General features: G+C 53.2%; 9 protein-coding genes across 9 annotated transcripts; 5 read left to right on the forward strand and 4 right to left on the reverse strand.

Moving 5' to 3' along the window:
- Positions 1-125: 125 nt before the first annotated feature.
- Positions 126-1,249, reverse strand: BZA05DRAFT_449555 (mitochondrial glycoprotein; the record flags this gene model as incomplete). The annotated part of the gene is made up of 4 exons (XM_051487379.1): positions 126-440; positions 504-815; positions 876-991; positions 1,060-1,249. 4 exons carry the CDS (start codon positions 1,247-1,249, stop codon positions 126-128), a joined length of 933 nt encoding a protein of 310 aa, XP_051334703.1.
- A 234-nt stretch (positions 1,250-1,483) lies between these two features.
- BZA05DRAFT_413212 (translation machinery-associated protein 16) lies at positions 1,484-2,306 on the reverse strand. Its single transcript, XM_051485168.1, has 3 exons — positions 2,050-2,306; positions 1,903-1,987; positions 1,484-1,846 (listed from the first exon to the last, which is right to left on the reverse strand). The coding sequence occupies exons 1-3, from the start codon at positions 2,213-2,215 to the stop codon at positions 1,573-1,575; spliced, it is 525 nt and encodes a 174-aa protein (XP_051334704.1). The 5' UTR covers positions 2,216-2,306; the 3' UTR covers positions 1,484-1,572.
- A 406-nt stretch (positions 2,307-2,712) lies between these two features.
- Positions 2,713-4,906, forward strand: BZA05DRAFT_422869 (PIN domain-like protein; the record flags this gene model as incomplete). The annotated part of the gene is made up of 5 exons (XM_051485835.1): positions 2,713-2,725; positions 2,784-2,862; positions 2,988-3,107; positions 3,160-4,695; positions 4,897-4,906. The coding sequence occupies 5 exons, from the start codon at positions 2,713-2,715 to the stop codon at positions 4,904-4,906; spliced, it is 1,758 nt and encodes a 585-aa protein (XP_051334705.1).
- Positions 4,907-5,845: 939 nt separating this feature from the next.
- On the forward strand, positions 5,846-7,287 carry BZA05DRAFT_465372 (Ca2+ regulator and membrane fusion protein Fig1-domain-containing protein; the record flags this gene model as incomplete). The annotated part of the gene is made up of 3 exons (XM_051487762.1): positions 5,846-5,885; positions 6,093-6,744; positions 6,801-7,287. The coding sequence occupies 3 exons, from the start codon at positions 5,846-5,848 to the stop codon at positions 6,850-6,852; spliced, it is 744 nt and encodes a 247-aa protein (XP_051334706.1). The 3' UTR covers positions 6,853-7,287.
- Positions 7,171-8,319, reverse strand: BZA05DRAFT_228151 (Vps51/Vps67-domain-containing protein). The gene is made up of 2 exons (XM_051479785.1): positions 8,300-8,319; positions 7,171-8,245 (listed from the first exon to the last, which is right to left on the reverse strand). Exon 2 carries the CDS (start codon positions 8,117-8,119, stop codon positions 7,349-7,351), a length of 771 nt encoding a protein of 256 aa, XP_051334707.1. The 5' UTR covers positions 8,120-8,245; positions 8,300-8,319; the 3' UTR covers positions 7,171-7,348.
- Positions 8,320-8,400: 81 nt separating this feature from the next.
- Positions 8,401-8,964, forward strand: BZA05DRAFT_325384 (uncharacterized protein; the record flags this gene model as incomplete). The annotated part of the gene is made up of 1 exon (XM_051480468.1): positions 8,401-8,964. A coding segment is annotated over one exon (564 nt), but the record flags the coding sequence as incomplete, so codon positions are not given.
- Positions 8,965-9,522: 558 nt separating this feature from the next.
- On the forward strand, positions 9,523-11,702 carry BZA05DRAFT_413220 (uncharacterized protein). Its single transcript, XM_051485169.1, has 4 exons — positions 9,523-10,243; positions 10,295-10,809; positions 10,860-11,024; positions 11,326-11,702. Exons 1-4 carry the CDS (start codon positions 9,675-9,677, stop codon positions 11,523-11,525), a joined length of 1,449 nt encoding a protein of 482 aa, XP_051334709.1. The 5' UTR covers positions 9,523-9,674; the 3' UTR covers positions 11,526-11,702.
- Positions 11,703-11,914: 212 nt separating this feature from the next.
- Positions 11,915-13,284, forward strand: BZA05DRAFT_344946 (nucleoporin protein Ndc1-Nup-domain-containing protein; the record flags this gene model as incomplete). The annotated part of the gene is made up of 5 exons (XM_051481153.1): positions 11,915-12,083; positions 12,145-12,249; positions 12,321-12,489; positions 12,546-12,836; positions 12,888-13,284. 5 exons carry the CDS (start codon positions 11,915-11,917, stop codon positions 13,282-13,284), a joined length of 1,131 nt encoding a protein of 376 aa, XP_051334710.1.
- A 1,001-nt stretch (positions 13,285-14,285) lies between these two features.
- BZA05DRAFT_360449 (IKI3 family protein) lies at positions 14,286-18,731 on the reverse strand. The gene is made up of 9 exons (XM_051481493.1): positions 18,470-18,731; positions 17,440-18,409; positions 17,289-17,381; positions 16,710-17,233; positions 16,501-16,657; positions 16,104-16,446; positions 15,674-16,043; positions 15,336-15,621; positions 14,286-15,277 (listed from the first exon to the last, which is right to left on the reverse strand). Exons 1-9 carry the CDS (start codon positions 18,632-18,634, stop codon positions 14,382-14,384), a joined length of 3,804 nt encoding a protein of 1,267 aa, XP_051334711.1. The 5' UTR covers positions 18,635-18,731; the 3' UTR covers positions 14,286-14,381.
- Positions 18,732-18,774: the final 43 nt, after the last annotated feature.

An 18,774-nucleotide genomic window follows, 5' to 3' on the forward strand; every position in this document is an offset into this window, starting at 1 on the left:
TCGTAAAAAGTAAGGTGCCCCGCCTCGCCATCATAAATTGTCGAAGAATGAAAAAGAAGGAATGTTGTACAAGTTTGCTAATAGAAAAGAGATGTTAAGAGAGAAAAGGCCCGAAGTGACTATACTTAAGCAGAAACAAAGTTCTTGACGTTTTCAAGCCAGCTCAGGTACTCTTTCTGCTCCTTGTAGTCAATGTAGTCAGGGATGAAGAGCGCCAGAGAGGTGTTGATGCCTCGCTCATCCAGGTAGCGCTCGAGAAGAACCTGAAGGTCCTCGTCAAGGTTACCAAACGGAGGGCCGGCGTAAACGCCCCTCCTCTCCCAATCGGCATCCGCGGTCTGAGCGGTTGCCAGGGTGGCGTTCTTGTGGTAGAATACATTCTCGATGACCATCATGCCGTCTTGTGCGATGGCCTCGACCTGGAGAGCACCCTGGTTGGGCTACATGGTTGCCGTCAGCACTGCCTTCCTTCCGAGTTCATAGATTTTCCTGGGTAAACGAACCTTCTCAATGGTGACATTGACACGAGCGGGGAAAGAAGGCTCCTCGTCTTCGTCGCCAAACTCATCCTCATCCTCATTGGCGTCGTCGGCGACGGCGATGTTACCATTATCCTTTCCGGCGGCCGACTGAGCACCTCCAGACTGCATGGAGTTGCGAGGCATCGAAGGCTCCTCCTCGTCGAAAAGAGCGTCCTCGTTCAGACCATCCTCGGAAAGAGCGTTCAGGTCGGAAATCGAGAAGACAACACGGATGGTCTCATCCCCGAACTTGCGGATGAGCTCGACCTCTTCCTGGCCGGGCTTGTCGTTGATCTGAAGTCGCGAATTATCCGTTAGTATGGCTTCAATTACAGCAGCGCAAACAAAACGAACCTTGAAGGAGCTGTTCTGGATGAAGTCGGCCACGATCTGAGGGATCTCATCGTTCTCGGACACCTCTTTCTCAAGGTTAAGCTCCGACTCGAGCTTCAGCGCAAGTTCCTCGTCCACTATTTGTCAACGAGCATTACGTTAGCTAGGCAAATCGTAGTAACTTTGCAAGTTGGTGATTGCTTACCGACACCCTGCTTCTCGAAAGCACGGAAGGTGGTTGAGAAAGGCGCGATCAGGCGGGGCTGTCGGATAAGAGCGGAGCTCTTCCATGTTGATGCCAGGACCGATTTCTGGGGTACAGTCGAGATTGTTCGGGACACGGACCGGGAGACGGGTGCACGGAGGGCACGGATTACTGTTCTGGCTGAAAACATTGTAAGATTTGGGGGTGGCGAGGATGAGTACTGAGTGGAGGGGCGAAATGGATGGAGTTGAAGGTTTGGTGGGATGGTTGGCGGGGAGTTCCAGATTAACATCAGAAAGAAAAATTAGAGTCGCTAAGACGAGAACTATTAGATGGCTTGGCAGCATGCTCTCAATGCGCTAACATGTGTGCTCATATTCTTGGGTTTGATATTGGAATTTGACGAAGAATTCAAGTAAGTCTCAGTCGATATAGATTTCAATTGCCCGACTTTTAAACGCCAAACTCCAACTAAATCTCCCCTCCCGGGAATCATTGCCCTCTCGGCATAATCTAGGTCTCCATTTTATCCTCCACCACTGGAGGGTCCTCTTTGGACACTCTTGTGAACTTGACCTGAGCCAAAGACCCAGTAGTTCCATCCCACCGCTGCAGATTCACGATATTGACCATATCCTGCAGGTCAGGCATTAGGTACCCTGTCCGAAATTCTTCACGCTCTCTCTCCACCTTGTTCTTGAGCTCTAAGTACTTTGGAAGTGGAGGACGGCCCGCTCGTCGCTCGAGCTCGTAACGCTCGAGTTCGGTTTCCTCGCGGCTTACCCATCTGCAGTAACCATTTATTAGCGGTCGTGTCCCTGGTAGTATGGATGGTGTACGAACTGTGCGATCAGGTCTCGGGTCTTCTCAATGCTGAGTGGTTCAGTGACACCCTTCGTTACGACCTTGAAGTAACCGATGCGCAGCACTGGAGAAGTATAGTATTAGCCATCACCATATCTGAACGGTCAACTGAAAGAATCCTCATACTCTCGTGCTCCTTCTGTATGTTGCGAACCTTCGCCGCATGCTTAAGCTTCTGGTCCCGCAACGAGGCACGGTTCATTCGCGCGGCATTGCGGTCTCCGAGGCCATCAAGCGCACCCTTCTTCTTGCGGATCTTTTTGGAAACTTTCTCGAGGGCGATCTTGGGCATTCTGGCGGTGGTGGTTGTGGTGGGATGGATGTGTAGGGGAGCAGTGGTGGTGCTGCGAGCATGCAAGCCTTTTTTGCATGCGCTCCAGGCTTAGCTAGCGCGATAGTATAATTCATCTGGCGTCACTCGGAAAACCTCCGGATTTCACTACAAGCTCCACTCGGCTGATGAATCAGGATCCTGTCATCCCTCTCGCCTGCAAGAAATGATGATGCTCGCCACTTTATCTGTTGCCGTTCTTCAATCCAGATTCGCGAGTGATTTGAAACGGCTGCGCGATCGAGGTTAAAAATCAAAATGGATCAAGCTAGTGGGAAAAGCAGTGCTCTCATGTGCCATATTCTACTTACCAACCTAGTCGCGTGCGACGGATCATGGAACACGGGTTTCGCTTTGATGCGGACGCGCCTGGGTGTTGAAGTACTTTAGCGGCCCGCAACCCTTCTGTCAGGGCCTCCACCTCTGAAAGATATCTCCACCCCGTTTTCTGCTAGAAAATGGGTATCACAGGTCGGTTTTCGAGCTTGCCCTTTCTGCTGACATTCGATTTGACTGACCTGTGTCCTAGGTCTTCTTCCTCTTCTCAAGTCCATCCAAAGACCGGGCCACATTAGGGATTGGGCTGGGAAGACGGTTGGTGTCGACGCGTATGGATGGCTACACAAGGGCACGATATCATGTGCGGTTGATTTAGCATTGGGGAAACCCACTGTCAAGTACTTCACCCTTTTTCCATTCGCTGCCGAGTGAAAGCGACTGACGGACTGGATAGATATGTCGACTACGTTATGCACCGAGTCAGGATGCTACGGCATTTTGGCGTCACGCCGTATCTAGTATTCGATGGAGACTACCTTCCGAGCAAGTCCGGAACCGAAGTTGAACGCGAGAAGTAAGTGCGCTGATATGTCCAACACATCACACAAGTTCTAATTGTAATATAGAAAACGTGCACAGAGCAAAGCCACCGGACTGGAACTCCTCAAGCTCGGCCGCAGCTCGCAAGCGTACCTCGAGCTTCAAAAATCGATCGACGTGACCCCGATGATGGCCCGCCACATCATCGACGCGTGTGCCTCCCTCGGCGTGAAATGTCTCGTCGCCCCCTACGAAGCCGACTCGCAGCTCTACTACCTCGAGAAAATGGGAATCATCGACGCCGTTATCTCAGAAGACTCGGACCTGCTGGTGTTCGGCGTCAAGACTCTTCTCACGAAGCTGGACCAGTTCGGGGAATTTGTGGAGGTCAACCGTGAGCACTTCACCGCTTGCAAGGAAATCAGTCTGGCCGGGTGGACACAGACCGAATTCAGGCATATGTGTATTCTGAGTGGCTGCGACTATTTGGAGAACATTCCGACGATGGGTCTCAAGACTGCGTATAGCTACATGAGACGCTACAGAGATGTGGAAAAGCTGCTCCGAGCCGTCCAACTGGAGGGGAAGAAGAAGGTTCCTTCGGGGTACCTGGAGGCGTTCAAGCGTGCGGATATGACATTTCTACATCAGCGCGTTTTCTGCCCAATACAGGAGCAGATAGTGATGGCCAATGATCCGAGTCCGCAGGTGACCATCGACGACGAGATACTTTGTTACATTGGCCCGGAAATCGAAGCGGATATCGCACGTCTTGTTGCTTGCGGGCAACTCGACCCGATGACGAAGGAGCCCATCCAGATTGTTCCACTGCCCCCGGGGCCGAGCAATTCGGCGAAGCCATGGCCCCCGCCAAACCAGAAAGTACAAATGACGACGACGCCAAAGAATAAATCCATCACATCCTTCTTCAAGCCAAAATCAGAAGCACGCGCCATTGTTGCTACTCCGGTGCTGCAACCGAAGAATACGAATAGGATTGTTTCTCAGTCCGCGCCAGCAAAGACGACATCGGCATCAACCCCCATGAAACGCCCGTTTGATGCGACCACCACCTCTGCGAGCAAGAAACTCAAGACCACCGCCACAACACCCACCCCAGCAGCGGTGGAACGGAGCCCATTCTTCGCCACTCAGAGCCGGCGACCCATCAACAGTACACCGACACCGAAGCCGCGACCGAAGAAGAACATCACACCCGCGCTCACTCCGACCACACTCGCACTGCAGCAGAAGAAGAACGTGCCTCCCATACCCACCCAGACCGAGGAGTCGTCACCCAGTCCCAGTCTATGTCTACCACCCTCACCAGCCGCGATCGAATCTGCCAAGAAGGTCGCGCAAGGCTGGAAAGAAGCATTCGCATTCCCGAAGCAGGGAGGCGTAAAGGATCTCGCCGCTGTGATCGAGAAGCCACGGGTGCAGAGCACTGCGGTCCTTGCAATGACATCGCTACAGCACTTGGGTGCGAGGGCTCTCAACCAAAATCCTAGAACAATTCCCCCATCCAGGTCGGCGACTATGCCATTATCAATACCCATACTTGCAAAATCGGAGTCGGCGGATAGCAATGAGAGTGAGGAGTTCCTGTCTGGTTTTGATAGGTATGTCACGAGCGCAGATAATAGTCAGGACGTCGATGGGGTGTTCGGGAAGGGGATGTTTGATAGGTTTGCATACAGTAGGTGAGCGTGGCAGTGTGTAGTATAGCATCTGTATATGGCGTTTCTTGTGTTGGTTTGGGCCGGTTATACCTTCTCGTCTCTTGTTTTTTTTATCCAACTGTTCTTTATATTTGTTATTAGCATTAGGTGAAGTGGCGATTTATATATATGCACTGGATTATGAGATGGGATGAAATACCAAGTTCACGATGGCACTTTGGTGGGGACCTTCATTATCTCCATTGACACGCGATATCATCTCTTTGCTCCGGGGTAGTTACACAGTTGCAGCGCAACATCTGCGACCGTTCTCACCCCAGGCTATCGACGCCTAATAAATCATAACAGAGTCAATATTTGTCGCACTCTCTTGATATGATGAGGCGTACTAGTAGTTACCAGTACAGACTCGTCGGTTGGGTTGCTATGGTGATTGGGGTGTTTACATCCGCTTCCCCACACCGCGCCTGTCTGTTGTATGTGTGTCCAGCACACACCCGCAGGAGAATGCCCCCTCCCCAAATTAGGCCCAGCCAGCCCAGCCCACCAGCCCACCAGCATCAGCCGCCTGCCAGCCTCTCTACTTTCAACTTTACTTTTTGGTGCGGTGCCTGGCTGGATTCCACTTGACTCGATTGCGCGTCAGATCATAGCGTATCAATCAATCACATATTCATCACGACACGAACACGAACGAACGATTGCAACGAACGTGCTTGCTTGCCTGCTGCTGTTGCATCTTCCTCTCGTCCCGACAAGAAGAAGTCCGCGTCAACAGAACCCGCCACCATCAACATCAACAACACCAACTACCGCTGCCACTACTCCCTCCGCTCTACATCCTCCTCCTGCACATCATCACAACATTTAGCCCGCCGCTCCTGCATCCGCTTTGCATCCATCCTAAACACCCGTCACGAAACAATTTGTTTACACGTCGCCGCCGTCTCGAAATCCACTCCCGCTTCTCCTTCCCCTCCGACAACGGCGCAGCACCCACGAGTGCAGACCACTTCAACTCACCCGTCAATCGTCGTCTTGTCTGGTTAAGAGTGATCAGTAAGGCCGGGAATCTTCGCTACAGCATAAAATGGTTGAGCGAAAGATCAAGTTCGTGTTCGGCTTCCAACGTTGGTTCTCCCTCTTCGACGTCCTCGACCTCCGGAAGGGCATCGCGACAATAATAATCAAAGCTGACAATTGAACAGGGCTGGTGCCGTTCCTCGGGTACCACCATGTGTTAATGGTACTGATTCTCGTTGCTATAATCTTACTCTGTTCGTCGCAACTTTCTCCGGTGATCGCGGAGCTCTGTAGCTAATGCATTTACCTTACAGCACTGTTACTAGCAGGATGCTCGTCAAGTTCCGTGTTGATACCGTCGATATTCCTCATTAATCTCTGGTACGACCGCACGTCCCCCGTTTTCGACCCCGCGCAAGTCGACCCGGGCTTGTCGCGCGCGATCGGCAACATCGTGGGTGATGCTCAGCTGGAGGCCCGTGTCGGTTTCTTCGGAATCTGTGTCAACCCTGACGGCGGTTCGTGGCTGTGCTCCGCGAATGCTTCCTCTCTGGCCGCGCAGATCCCTTCGGACCAGGACCCCCTCAACCTTGTGTGGGTCGCGCAGACGTTCAAGGACAGCATCGTGTTTCCCTACCTCATCATCATCGCTATCATTCTCGCTACCGTTGTTTTACTACTACTCGCTACGTTCCCTGGCTACGAGGAGGAGTACCCGGGTGGTCCCAATGTTGGCCGGTTACCGTCTAGGGCTGTCAGCCAGATTGCTCTGGCGGTGATCTTCGTGGCTGCTATCTTCGTGCTCGTTTCCGTGCTTTGGCAGCATACGGCGTCCGTTGCAGCAGCGACTATAGCGGAAAACATGGGGAATGGAAGTGTCCAAACGGGAGTGGGTGTTACCGCGATGATATTAGGCTGGTTCGGATTTGCACTGTTAATCATCGTTACCATCGGTCTCCTTGTCATGTATGCCCCCCGCATTCTTTCCTCACTGTGATGCACTTTGCTAACGCTTGAAACAGGATTCTGTCCATGCACCTGGTTGAGAAGTTGACCAACGAGGAAGAGATCTAAATCTACACCCATCCGACACACGACGAACCTAATGAGGGCTATGCCAATTGTATTACAAAAAGAAGATAAGTACGGGTCAGGGGGTTTGGGGCTTGGTTGGTTGGGCAGGGTGTCATGAGTACGATGAGTGTCTCTTTTCATTTTCGGCGGTGGCGATTTCCTTGATGCATTTCCTTTGGGTTTTCTTTTCTTTTTCTTTCCTTGTCTTTCCTGGGCGGGATGGGGGCGATTCGGGCTTTGCAGTTATAACGAACGACTACGATGATGTGTTGGTGCGATGGGAGAATTTTGGGATGAGGATTTTTGTTTTGTTTTACGATACCATTTCCTATATCCACACACGATGGTTGCACGGGCTGGGCATGTACATGTAATTATGATAAGACTGCTTTTGAATGGTGCAAAGCAGCAGTAAGATGATGAACAAAGCTTGCACAAGCAAGCGACGCTTGAATTCCAAAATGTTGTCCGACGAATAAAGATGCCAGTGAATGCCCTACGAAATGTCCTCTTCCTGCTCCTCCGCTTTCCCAAAGGCGTCCTCGCCCTTCTTTCTCAACACATCCACTCCTGCCGTACCCTCCCATTTGTCACACAATTCCCTCAACCGCGCCAGCACCTTCTTCGCCTCATCCCCCCTTCCCTCCTCCACCAAGCCCCGAATCCTCTCCGGTGCCGCAAGCGCCCACTTCGCCGTTTCCACCCCCTTCATTTTCCCCCTTGCCGTCGATGGCCTCGGACTAGCCGCCCTCATCCCCTCCACTAACCCGCGACTCACACCCTCGATATGGCTCACCGCCGGCTCCAGCGTACTCGTCGTGGGAGTCAACGGCTCCATACTAGCCCTCATCCTCCTGATCGTATCGGTCGCGGCGATCAGTTTCGAGTAGTTATCATACACGAGCGCCTTGCGCTCGCCATCCAGCCCGCGGATGTCATTGATCAGCGTGTTCTCGAGGGTCAGCAGGTCACGCAGCGATTTCTCTGACAGGATATTGGTGATGTAGCTATCCGCTGAGAAGTCGTCGCGGTCGAGCGATGGCAGTGGCTCCCCGGTCGTCGCCGAGAGGTTGTAGAACTGCCGGAGTGCGTGCCGTGTCCGCTTCGGCGCGCTGCTGTTGCGCGGGATGTCGAGACTGTGTTGTGGGCTCGAGGATGAGGAGATGGGCGTGCTGGGATTGGGGAAGGGGAACGGTGGGTATGATGTTATTGGCGTGGTAATGGAGATTGAGGGTGCACGTGAGGAGGAGGGCGAGGAGGATTGCATTTTTGGTGTTCGTGGTGGTGAGGTCTGAGTGAGCTACCGTAGGTATTTTTGAGCTGAGGTGGATTTAAGGTTGCGTCTGGACCAGTCTTATCGAGTCTCCTGCATTGTTGGTCCCCACCACCAACCACGCAACCATGCTCGTTCCAACACCTTCCCAGCCCCCCCCTTCAATCGACGTGCTCCTCGAAATCCTCTCCACCCAACACCACCTTCACGCACGTCTATCGGTCCTGCGCACGCTCCTGACCGCTCTACAATCCTCGGCACACCCTCCCACGGGGAAGGCCCTAGTGCAATCCCTCAAATTCCGCCTGTTAGCATCCGACATCACGCTGTCCCTCCAGCCCTACGCGAACCTATGTCTCCCACCGACGCTTCCCGCAAAAGCGCCCGTATCCAGCACCCTCCCTAATGACGGCATCATCGTCCAGATGCTGGACATCCACGACATCAGCTCCTCCCGTAGCGATGCTCTGGACCGCCTGGAGATGGCGGAGCGCGGCGAGGTAATGCGCGGGCGCGAGGTCATCCGTGTCGTCCCCGGGGAAGATAATACCGCCAACGATACTGGCTCGGGTGAGGCACGCGCGGGAACGAGGAGTATGCACAAACTACTGCTGGAAGACGCGGCAGGCAGGAGGGTGTGGGGATTTGAGCTGGAGCCTGTGGTCGGTGTGAAAGTGGGGATGAATATTGGTGCGAAGATGCTGCTGAGGGGGTGTACGGTTGCGAGGGGCGTCGTGCTGTTGACCGCAGCTACGGCAACGGTGCTGGGGGGAAAAGTGGAGGCCATGCAGGCTGCTTGGATGGAGGGCAGGAAGAGGGCTCTAAGGGAGGCGGTAGAGGGACCGACGAAGACGTAGCTGCGGAGGGAGGTGATTGGGACCAGTGCGTAGATCTGGTACAACCCTGAGGTACGCGATGGGAACTCATCTGATACAGCTTGGGGCAGTGTACTCGATGAACGAAGTGGCTACATCATTACATGTGCTTCGTTTTGTGCATTCATTAGAGGAAGGAGCGAGCTCTGTGAGCTTCAAGGTGCACTGGTACTACTCCAGTGTGTATTGCCGCGCTCGCGATGTGTACAATACTGAAAGGCGGCAGTGGCCACTTGCACTTCACATTCAACCACATCCCATCACCATTCATCACTCGCTAGTAGCACAAATTATCACCCATAAAACATCGTATTTCATAATTTTCGAAAGCCGAGCACTTGACCCGGCTCAAGCACTCAATTGAGAGCAACCTCTAACTGTTGAGCATGATAAAGCCAGAATATGCGCGTGCCGGCAGGCTCTTCGCGCTAATTGGCGTGCTGCAGAATCAGTCACGTGCCATAAAGACCCGATGCTCACTCTACCTGTAGATAGCGCTTTTAATACCCATCCCAGAACCCTCGCATTTTATACCTTGGTCTCGCCATCATATCTTTTCAACTTTTTGGCTGGCTCAAGAGTCTTCTTCCCTTTGCTCCACCGGCGCCTAATCCACACTGACCACATCCCACCAAACTTTCACCACCGACCCTCCCCCCATCGCCGCCGCAATAATGTTCGCGCAGGCGGCACCGTCATCGGCCCGCGAGTACACGCCCGAGCATATGCAGCAGTGGAGCTCTCTTCCGGCGGACCCACCACTGCCGGAGCGCGAAGCAGTGCGCGCGATCCACGTGTACGATTTCGACAATACGCTCTTCTGCAGTCCGCTACCCAACTACAAGATCTGGCACTCGCCGACGCTCAACAACCTGCAATCGCCGACCTGGCTCGCTAATGGTGGGTGGTGGCATGATCCGCGGATTTTAGCGGCTACGGGCGACGGGCTGGAGGCAGAGGAGATGCGCGCGTGGCGCGGATGGTGGAATGAGAATATTGTACAGCTGGTCGAGCTTAGTATGCGCCAGAAGGATGCGTTGACTGTGCTCCTGACTGGCAGGAGCGATACGGGCTTCGCCGAGTTGGTGCAGAGGATTGTCAAGAGTCGCGGATTGGTGTTCGATATGGTCGTCCTGAAGCCGAAGGTCATGCCCACTGGACAGCAGAGTCAGAATACTCTCGCTTTCAAGACGGTGTTTTTGGCCGAGCTGTTGAATACCTACTCGGAGGCGCAAGAGCTACGGTTAGTCATACCCCGCGCCGAGTGGAAACCGGATGACTGACGTTAAAACAGAATCTACGAAGACCGAGTAAAGCACGTGCGCACCTTCGAGGACTTTTGCAAAAACTACGTCCAGACGACCTACAACCGACGAGCGCACCTCAAGACGGATGTCATCCAAGTGGCCGAGACCGCGCGATCTCTCGATCCGACCATTGAGCTCAAGCAAATCCAGACGATGGTCGATGAGCATAACGAGGTGCAGCGGTCGTTCGGTATGCGTGGGTTCCAGCCGTTAAGGATCAAGAAGACGGTTTTCTACACCGGGTATCTACTCAGTACCGCTACTAGTACGGCGCTGCTGAACGACCTGGACATTCCAACCATGTTGGCGAAGGAGAATGATGTCAAACTGATGGCGAATAACGTTCTCATCACTCCGAGACCGGCGTCGAAATCCGTGTTGGCAAAGACCGGCGATTTCGGGAGTAAGGTCGAGTTCGAAGTCGTCGGTGTGGCTCACTGGGAACATAAAGTTTGGGCGGCGCTGGTGAAGCCGGTGGATGAGAGTATTCGGGTCTATACGGGTACCAAAAGGTTCACACCATCTCTTCGTTGAAATGCTGACAGAAAATAGATAATCCGGAGCCGATAGTAGTGCTCGCTGTCCGACGGGGATCGAAACCCATCGATGCCGGCCGTATCGACAAAAATCACTGGAAGAAGCCGGCGCAGACGGTCCGCTTCAACACGGTTGTCGGCGAGAGACTTCTGCTGCGTATCGAGGAAGATAACAATGAAGGCGAGTGGGAGAGTCTCTTTCCTAGGCGCAAATCCTCAGGGAACATGGGGGCCAACCCCTCTGCACACCACAACAACACCTCCAGCGTTACTGATACGCTCCCCGGATCTGCTGGCGCACCATCGATGATGGCGATTCCCAGTTGGGGGTCGAGCGGGAGGTGGTGATTGGTGTTTTTGTTTATCATTTTTTGTCTATTCCCTTTTGGACACCCCCCATGTTCCTTCTCTATACTTGCCCTTTTTTTTCTTTTTTCTTTTTCCTGTTTTGGTTTCTTACTTTCTTTGTTTCATTTATAAAGGTCACCACCACCGACGAAATGATTACCGGGGATCTTGGGAAGGGCACCGAGGAGGCGGCGGCCGACGTGGCCGAACAGGCTTTGGAGGGCGAGGACGAGGAGGAGGCCGTGGTGGATATAACGGAGACGTGAGACATGTCGCGGACCATGGACCGATCGGTGCCGTGGAATCTATGGGCTGGCTTAACGACGTTTGCTGAGCGAGCGATATATGATTCATACATGATGTGTATGAGTTTGGGTTTTGGCGTACAAGGCTGAATGAATTTTTGCTCTGGGCTGGTAGGCTGTGTTTTCTACAATGTGTACTTCCCAGCACTAAGCTTACGGCCGTGGGATACTTCCTCGAATGTAAAAGTTGAGGACTTGAAACGTGGCATATAGCATCTGAGTGACAAACTGTGATGTTTGCGGCAAGTTCCGCTTAGAGTTTCGCGCTTTCAGGTGACTTTCTTTAAACAAATCAAAGGCTGGGCACACTTAGAACCGCGTCCTTCCAACTTGTCGACCATATCACCACACATCAACATCAACTTCGATCACCCGCAAACGACACACTCCACTACCGCTGCCGCCGCCACCTCGCACGATGGTGCAGTCCATATCGCGCTCGCTGCCAACTCCGGCAGCGAGACCGCCGCCCCCTCATTACCAGACGATACTTACACCTCTGCTACATCGGAGGTTTGCACACGCCTGCTTGATTTCACTCGGCTTTTGCTACCTGGAAGCAATCATCATAAGCGATAAATCGAACTGTGAGCCTCCTGCTCTCCCAAAGACGACAGTCGAATTTGTACTGACGACAGGTGTTGGCAGTTTTTTGGGTGCTGTTCCCGATAAGCATGACCGGGCTGAAATGCTTTGTGCTGTTTTTCCTGTCGGCTATGCCACTCTTGATCTTGAGGATCGCGCAGCTACACGGTTGGTTTTACTTGCGGGGGGAATTTTGGAGGACGGAGAGACGAGAGCTCTGCTAATACAGCTTCTGCCAGTTGTCAAAAGAGCGCACTCATCCCCGTTTCATGCCTTCCAGAGAGCGATCGGATCTTTTGCGACTTACTCGGCAATCTTTACCTACGTGTTGTCTTCGGTGGTATTCATGACGCTGTACTTGTTGTCTTGCGGCCCCGAAGACCAGCTCGGTGTTGTGGTTGAGGGAAGGTGCGTACACATTGGTCAGATGGTGGTGAAGGAGCTGTGCTGACTGAGGATTGTAGGAGCTACGAACGGCCAAGGCTGAATGAGAGGTTCCTTTATCTGGTGTTCTTCTCCGTTTTCATCGGTGTCTTCCGCGGTTGCGCACATGTCTACTACGACAGGGCGAGATTGGTATTCCCCGAGGTTCCGTATGCCTCCTACAAGGACGCCGGTGCGGCTCAGATCCCTACTGTGGCGTGGAATGTGGGATACTATGTGTCTTTCTTTTCTATCTTCGGTCCTCTCGTGTACTTTCCGTTCCGATATATCCTTTGGTCCCACACATTGGCGTTTGCGAGACACTTTTACTGGTATGCTTGGTTGCGCTTCCCGGGTCATTGAGGGTATTGACTGTATGCCAGGTTGAACCGCTCGGCTGCGCTCCCCTCGTTTCCGGTTGGACCTACGCTCTTCATTCGGTCTTGTTTCCTCGCGCTCATGATCGTTTTATCGTCTGAAGTCTCCCATGCTGCTTTTAACGCCTTCTTTACCGAGGATCCGTTCCAGGGCGGCAAGACGATCACCGACAAATCGAGCGATCCTAATGGAACTCTCATTACTGGGCTCCGTACTGCCAAGGCCCCATTGACACAGGTGCGTATCTATTCTCGCTTCCGAAGGAACTGCGAATGGCTAACCGTGAGCACAGCCGATGGCCTTCGCGGAATTGAACCACATTGCCCACAACCGTCCCGACCGCCGACGCGCCATCTTCGCCGATGTCGACCGCAAGCCATCATCATGGGAACACATCCTTAATGAGTGCCTGCGAGCTGTCAACGACGTCGAGATCAAGCTGACCGAGCTCAAATCCCCGCACACCCCAGCTGCTGTCTCCGCACCACCCACGCAATCTTCTGCCCCAGCGCACAACAGTCCGCCTCCGATCCCGATCAACCAGGCCAACATCCTGGTGAAGACAGGCCCCCGCTCTCCCGGTCGTAACCTACTGGATATGGTACAGGCTGGTGATGGTTCCGCGTCCCCGAGCGCCGCCCTGCGCAAGCACTTGTCAATTCCGGATTCGTTTGATCCGAGCAAGGCGACGAAGTCGGCTTTGGACATAGTCAAGGAGCAGATTGAGCCCATGCTGGCGTCGTCCTGTGGAGAACCGTTTAGGCAGACTGTTCAGCGAGTGACTGCCGGTGCTATTCCCAATGTGCGGGTTCCGATCGATGCGGTTTCTGGTATTTCCCTCCTCTTCCCTTCTGCAGCCATCACAGGCTGACCCATGCGGTAAATAGCACTTGGAAAACTAGTCATCTCCTCACTCGATGAAGACGACTTTGGTGTCGTCCAGGGCCACGTTGGTAGGATACTCCAGAGCTTCTGCGCCACGTTGGAGACCCTCGAGAGCTATACCGCCAATCCCCCATTACACTGGACCGATACCGAGGCACACCTGGCGACCGGAAAAATCTGGCTCGAGGAGCCTGAGGCCTTGATCGCACAGCTCAAGACTACCATCGCCGATATCGCCAATGCATTTGCGCCGTTCCTAAACCAGATGGAATTGCCCAGTGATGTGCGGAGTAAGCTGCCTCTTGGTATGACTATGATCTAAAAGAATTGACAAGCGATATTATCTTGTATGTTGGGCAATTTTTCTGCGTTCGGTTTCAATTGTAGTACTGGTTGCGGTTGGTTGCTTGGTACTTTACCTACGGGTGGAATGGATTGGCGTTTGCTTTTTTTTCCCTTTATGTTATGTTTACTCACTATACTCATTCTCATTTCTGCATGATGGAAGGACGGGGATTCTTTCTTGTAAACTTTTTTTATTGCCGGTTCCACGGGTGTCTCCGCATCGTCTATCTATCGAATGATACAGATACTTTTACAACAGAGTTGAGACCCTACACCAAAGAAAGCCCCTCATACTCCCTAACCACAGGCACCTCTACCTCCACCACCTGCCCACCCTCCATCAAATGCGGCACAAAAACCGTCGGCACCGCCTCCTTTAGCATTGCCAGCAACTCCACCACCGCCTGCTGCAGAGCACCGGCACTCTCCCTCATGCCTCGTCTAAACATCGCCTCGACCAGCCCCGCCATCTCCTCCCTAACACTATCGACCCGCTCTACAAGGCGACGCACGGAGTTGACCAGATACTCCTCTTCGTAGACACTGCCCTTCTTGCCGCGGGCGCGCTTCCGCTCGTCTTTCCGGCGGTTCTTGGAGGTCTTCCTTGTCTCGCCCGTCTGTGCGGTTCCGAGGGAGGCACCGGTGTAGCGGGTAAACAGCGAGGCGCCCGACGTGCTGGCGTTGGTCGGCGCGAGAGAGACATTGTCGGGTGCGTCGGCCTCCGTGATGGCGTCGAGATAGGCGAGCGGGTCGATGCTGGCTTTTTCGCGGAGCTCGGCGATCCGCGCGGTTTGTGCCTTGAGTTGCCCGCGGCACTCGGCGAACAGGCTGGATGACGAGGCGAAGGCGTCTGTGAGCGCGGGGTCGATGATGGTGCTTAGGAGTGTGGGTTGCTTGTGCAGCATCACGGTCCGCATGGCCTCTGAGTAGTGGGTGCCGGCGCACAGGGCGGCGGCCGCCGAGGGCACGTCGGACAGATACGAGAGGTAGATTGTTGCTGCTTCGCGGTGGAGTTTTTGTTCGGCCAGGGATTCGGCCAGGGAGGCGGCGAGAGAGGGGAGGTCGGACACTTGGGCCCGCGTCGCGATGAAGAGACATTCTTCCCATTGTCCGGCGTTTTGGTAGCTTTCTATTGCCAGGGCTGTCTCGTCCAGGTACTCGTATGCTACATCCAGATACATCAGCCATTGAGCCCCGCCACATTTGCCAATCTTGAGACCAACCAAATCCTGCCTCCTTGAACCGACTCATAGCATGTAAGAAATCGGCATAGTCGCGCATGACAGCTTTCATATGTTCCGGCTCGTATTTGTACAGCTGGAGGGCTTCGGTATACAGTTCCTTCCGAATAGCGTACCTTCGAGTCTCCTCGAAGCTATCGCCGCCCATGTCGAATAAACTTTGTAGCGCTTTCGAGTACCGGCCAAGCTTATCATCGATCGTGAAGCGACGTCGGAGCTCGGACATTTCCTGGAGGCTTTGTAGGAACGGAAGGTACTCTCGTGGGTCCTATCAAGCTCAATTAGCACGAATAACGAGCGAGTGAGTAGTTGTGACGAACCTTCTGTGCCTGTTGTGCAATCATGATCGCTACTTCCAGATCATATATTCCCAGAGCAGTATCATACAGCTTATTAACATCGGACAGGAAACATATATGTGTAATCGCTTGTTCGTACAACTCCTTCCCCTTGAGCGATGTAATCAAGCTCAGCGCCGACTCGTGGTCTGGCGGAGTCTTGCATACATATGCAGTGATGATGTTTTGCATGTGTTTAGAGAGATACTTTTTCCGCAGGACGTCGATGAAGGCATTACAGATGGTATTGACTTTGTTAGTAACTCCAGTAGCAGAAGGTTTTGTTTCCGGCAAGAGGGATGTGACGGAGGGCAGTGTCTCCCTGTACATAGTCTTCGTCACATCTTCTTCCCTATGTCCCAGTTAGCGGGTTCTTTCCCCCAGTAACAGGTGAAAGTCTATCAGAGCATACCGTAATTGCGAAAGTACCAGATCGATATATTCAATCTTCTTCAACTGTGTGACAAACAGCTCAATGCACTCCAGAAACTGCGCGGGCGCGTAATCATGCAGTAAGTTAAGGTCTACACGGTTATTTCGACACGCAAGGAACGCTTTCTTATAATTACGAGCTTCAATGCTTCTGCGTATTCCTGCCAGCACGAGGGCCCGAGGGTAGATGGCTTCGAGATTTCCACGAGGCATCTGCAGGACTAGCGAGAAAGTAGAGGGCATCACGCTGACTATGCGCGAGCCACGCTCGATGTTTCGGCAGCGCTCGTCACCGTTGGCTTCATCGGAGGGCACTTCGAGATCTACATTCCGAGTTAGTGGCTGGAACAGAAATTTCTGAATTGACAAAGACCTACCGTGGATGCTGGATGCCAAGTGAATGAATTTGATTACATGCTGACTGGTCGTGAATATCAAGTGCGAATCTGTAACGGCAAACGATGTGCACGACGAAGCCAGCAGTCGTTCATTGGCGTAAAGACGTCCAGCCTCCGAAAGACCAAACACGATAATCTCAACTCAAAGTTAATAAAAATCCTTATGGTGGGCACTTGCAGAGTCCTACCTGGCCCTCTAGAGTGACGGCTTCCATCCACGGACATTTTGCGGGGAGCGCGCAGACCGGATAATTCGTTCTGTCCTCGAAATTGTATCGAGTCACAATTCCAGTCTGGCTCTGACGCAACACCCCTCCAAGTTCTCCAGCAGCCTTGATGTTGCACACTGACGAGTCGATGGTGAAAAAGTGGAGATTCTCAGCGTCTACTGGATTGCTAAGCGTTACTCGGCGCAATATATTTGCATCACCTGCATCCTCTCCCAGCAGGCAGATTGTCTCCTCATCGAGGAAACAGACCTGGCGAAAGCTTTCGCTGCTTGAAAATGTGAAGAGATTTCGAGTGACTTCAGGATCCTTCGCTGGCTTGAACCCCCAATCGATGAGATCCACACTAGTGTGCTGCAGGACTGCAATACGGGTGCCGCTTGGGCTTATTGCCACGTCAACAGCTGTGGCGTCCAGTCCCGCATCACAGAATGACATCGGTGGTGGAATATTGGCGATTCGAATCGGCGTCAGTTTAAGCTTGTCTGCGTGCGGGATTGTGAGAAATCAGATGCTTCCTCTTCATAGTGGGGTACACACCTCCGTCCACCACACCAACAATGCCGTAATCATTGGGCGCGACCAACGACCCTGAGGCAGTGTTCCATACAAACGAGTTGAATTTGACCATTTCTAAAGCCGCATCAGCACTGATCGAAATAGGAACGACGATTGACGCCTGAGTTCTTACTGGCCGAAGTAAGGACAAATTGCAAGGGTTTCTCGGGGTGCCATTGGAAACCATATTTAATTTCTGTAGAGGAAGACGATGAAGAGGGGACCATGAGCTCCTGCTTTAGATACCAGTGATAATTTCCCGTGCTCCACAGCTGGACTCTATCGGCGAGGCCAACTGCCAGCACTGAGGAATCTCCGTTCCAGAGCATCGAATTGACCTTGAGCTCAGTCGATGGCGTCTTCTCTCCTGTCTTGAGAGTAAACTCTCCATGACGAAGACCATTCCGTTCAAAGAAAACAACATCCACCCCGCTGGGCTTCCGCTGAATACCGGCGATCAGGTTGCCGACTGGCCGCCAGCTCAGCGGTGATTCTAGTCCATCTACTGGCTCGCTAACACTGTCCAACTGTCCTTCACGACTGTACACACGGACCATTCGTCGTTCCTGGTCCTCGATCGTAGACACAGCCAGGTATGCACCATCACCCCTCCAAGTGATCACAGTCTGCGCGTCGTCCCGCGGACTAAGCACTCCCGAATCCACCTTCTCCGGCACTGTAGGATCCCTTAGGCCTTGCGCCTTCGCATGTTTCCCCTGGAACTGTGTTTCTGCTTTTCCCCAGCCGACGCTCACATGTCTCGACGCTTTGAAGTCCTCGACTGAAAATGCCACTTCCTCGATCGGCTCGAACTCCCTCGTCATCAACAGTAGTGTCTTGGTCTTTGTCGCAATGGCCAGCACCTCTTCGTCGGGTGACCATGCGGTGGCCGAGATCCCGCTCTCGATGGACCCAACAATCTCAACCTCCACACCTATGTCCTGTTCGCGCACAAGCACTATATCTCCGCCTGAGAAGATGACGCATGTAGAGGATGTATCCGGGAGGTAGAACAAGCTGACGATGCGATTATTCGTGGCCTCGTCGTCGTCCGGTATTACCGTGGCCTCCCATGAGGTTATTGGCGTAAAATCTCCATTTGCCTACAATTCCCTCCTCATCAGCGGGGCATCCCAACTCCTCCGATATTATCTCCAACTCACCGTAGCCCTCATGAGCTCTACCAGTCCCTCCCCCTCCGACGGCCCAAACGCGCATATTAAACTGTCGGTGGAAACATCCCACGTGGACGCAGTAATAGGCGCATCGGGGAAGATGGTGGCTTCAACGGCGACGGTGCGCTGGTATGTTTTCAGTAGGTTGCGCATTGTGGGGTTGTGGCCGTTTGTTTGTTTGTTGCGGTGAAGACGGCTGCGACGTGCCCCGCTATAATTTTTGGGTTAAACATGTGCCCCACTACTGGGTGGTACAACTATGACACACGTAACCACACTCCGACACAAAAGCG

Source organism: Tricharina praecox (genome assembly GCF_024521635.1).
Source record: "Tricharina praecox strain CBS 144465 chromosome Unknown BZA05scaffold_51, whole genome shotgun sequence".
Classification (NCBI taxonomy): domain Eukaryota; kingdom Fungi; phylum Ascomycota; class Pezizomycetes; order Pezizales; family Pyronemataceae; genus Tricharina; species Tricharina praecox.

Coding starts and splice junctions, on each gene's coding strand:
- BZA05DRAFT_413212 (XM_051485168.1), bottom strand. CDS start 2,215: ATGCCCAAGATCGCCCTCGAGAAAGTTTCCAAAAAGATCCGCAAGAAG. Junction 1,988..2,049: donor CATACAGAAGGAGCACGAGA/GTATGAGGATTC, acceptor ATACTTCTCCAG/TGCTGCGCATCGGTTACTTC. Junction 1,847..1,902: donor ACCCGAGACCTGATCGCACA/GTTCGTACACCA, acceptor TGGTTACTGCAG/ATGGGTAAGCCGCGAGGAAA.
- BZA05DRAFT_228151 (XM_051479785.1), bottom strand. CDS start 8,119: ATGCAATCCTCCTCGCCCTCCTCCTCACGTGCACCCTCAATCTCCATT.
- BZA05DRAFT_413220 (XM_051485169.1), top strand. CDS start 9,675: ATGTTCGCGCAGGCGGCACCGTCATCGGCCCGCGAGTACACGCCCGAG. Junction 10,244..10,294: donor TCGGAGGCGCAAGAGCTACG/GTTAGTCATACC, acceptor ACGTTAAAACAG/AATCTACGAAGACCGAGTAA. Junction 10,810..10,859: donor GAGTATTCGGGTCTATACGG/GTACCAAAAGGT, acceptor GACAGAAAATAG/ATAATCCGGAGCCGATAGTA.
- BZA05DRAFT_360449 (XM_051481493.1), bottom strand. CDS start 18,634: ATGCGCAACCTACTGAAAACATACCAGCGCACCGTCGCCGTTGAAGCC. Junction 18,410..18,469: donor TAGAGCTCATGAGGGCTACG/GTGAGTTGGAGA, acceptor AGGGAATTGTAG/GCAAATGGAGATTTTACGCC. Junction 17,382..17,439: donor ATTTGTCCTTACTTCGGCCA/GTAAGAACTCAG, acceptor ATGCGGCTTTAG/AAATGGTCAAATTCAACTCG.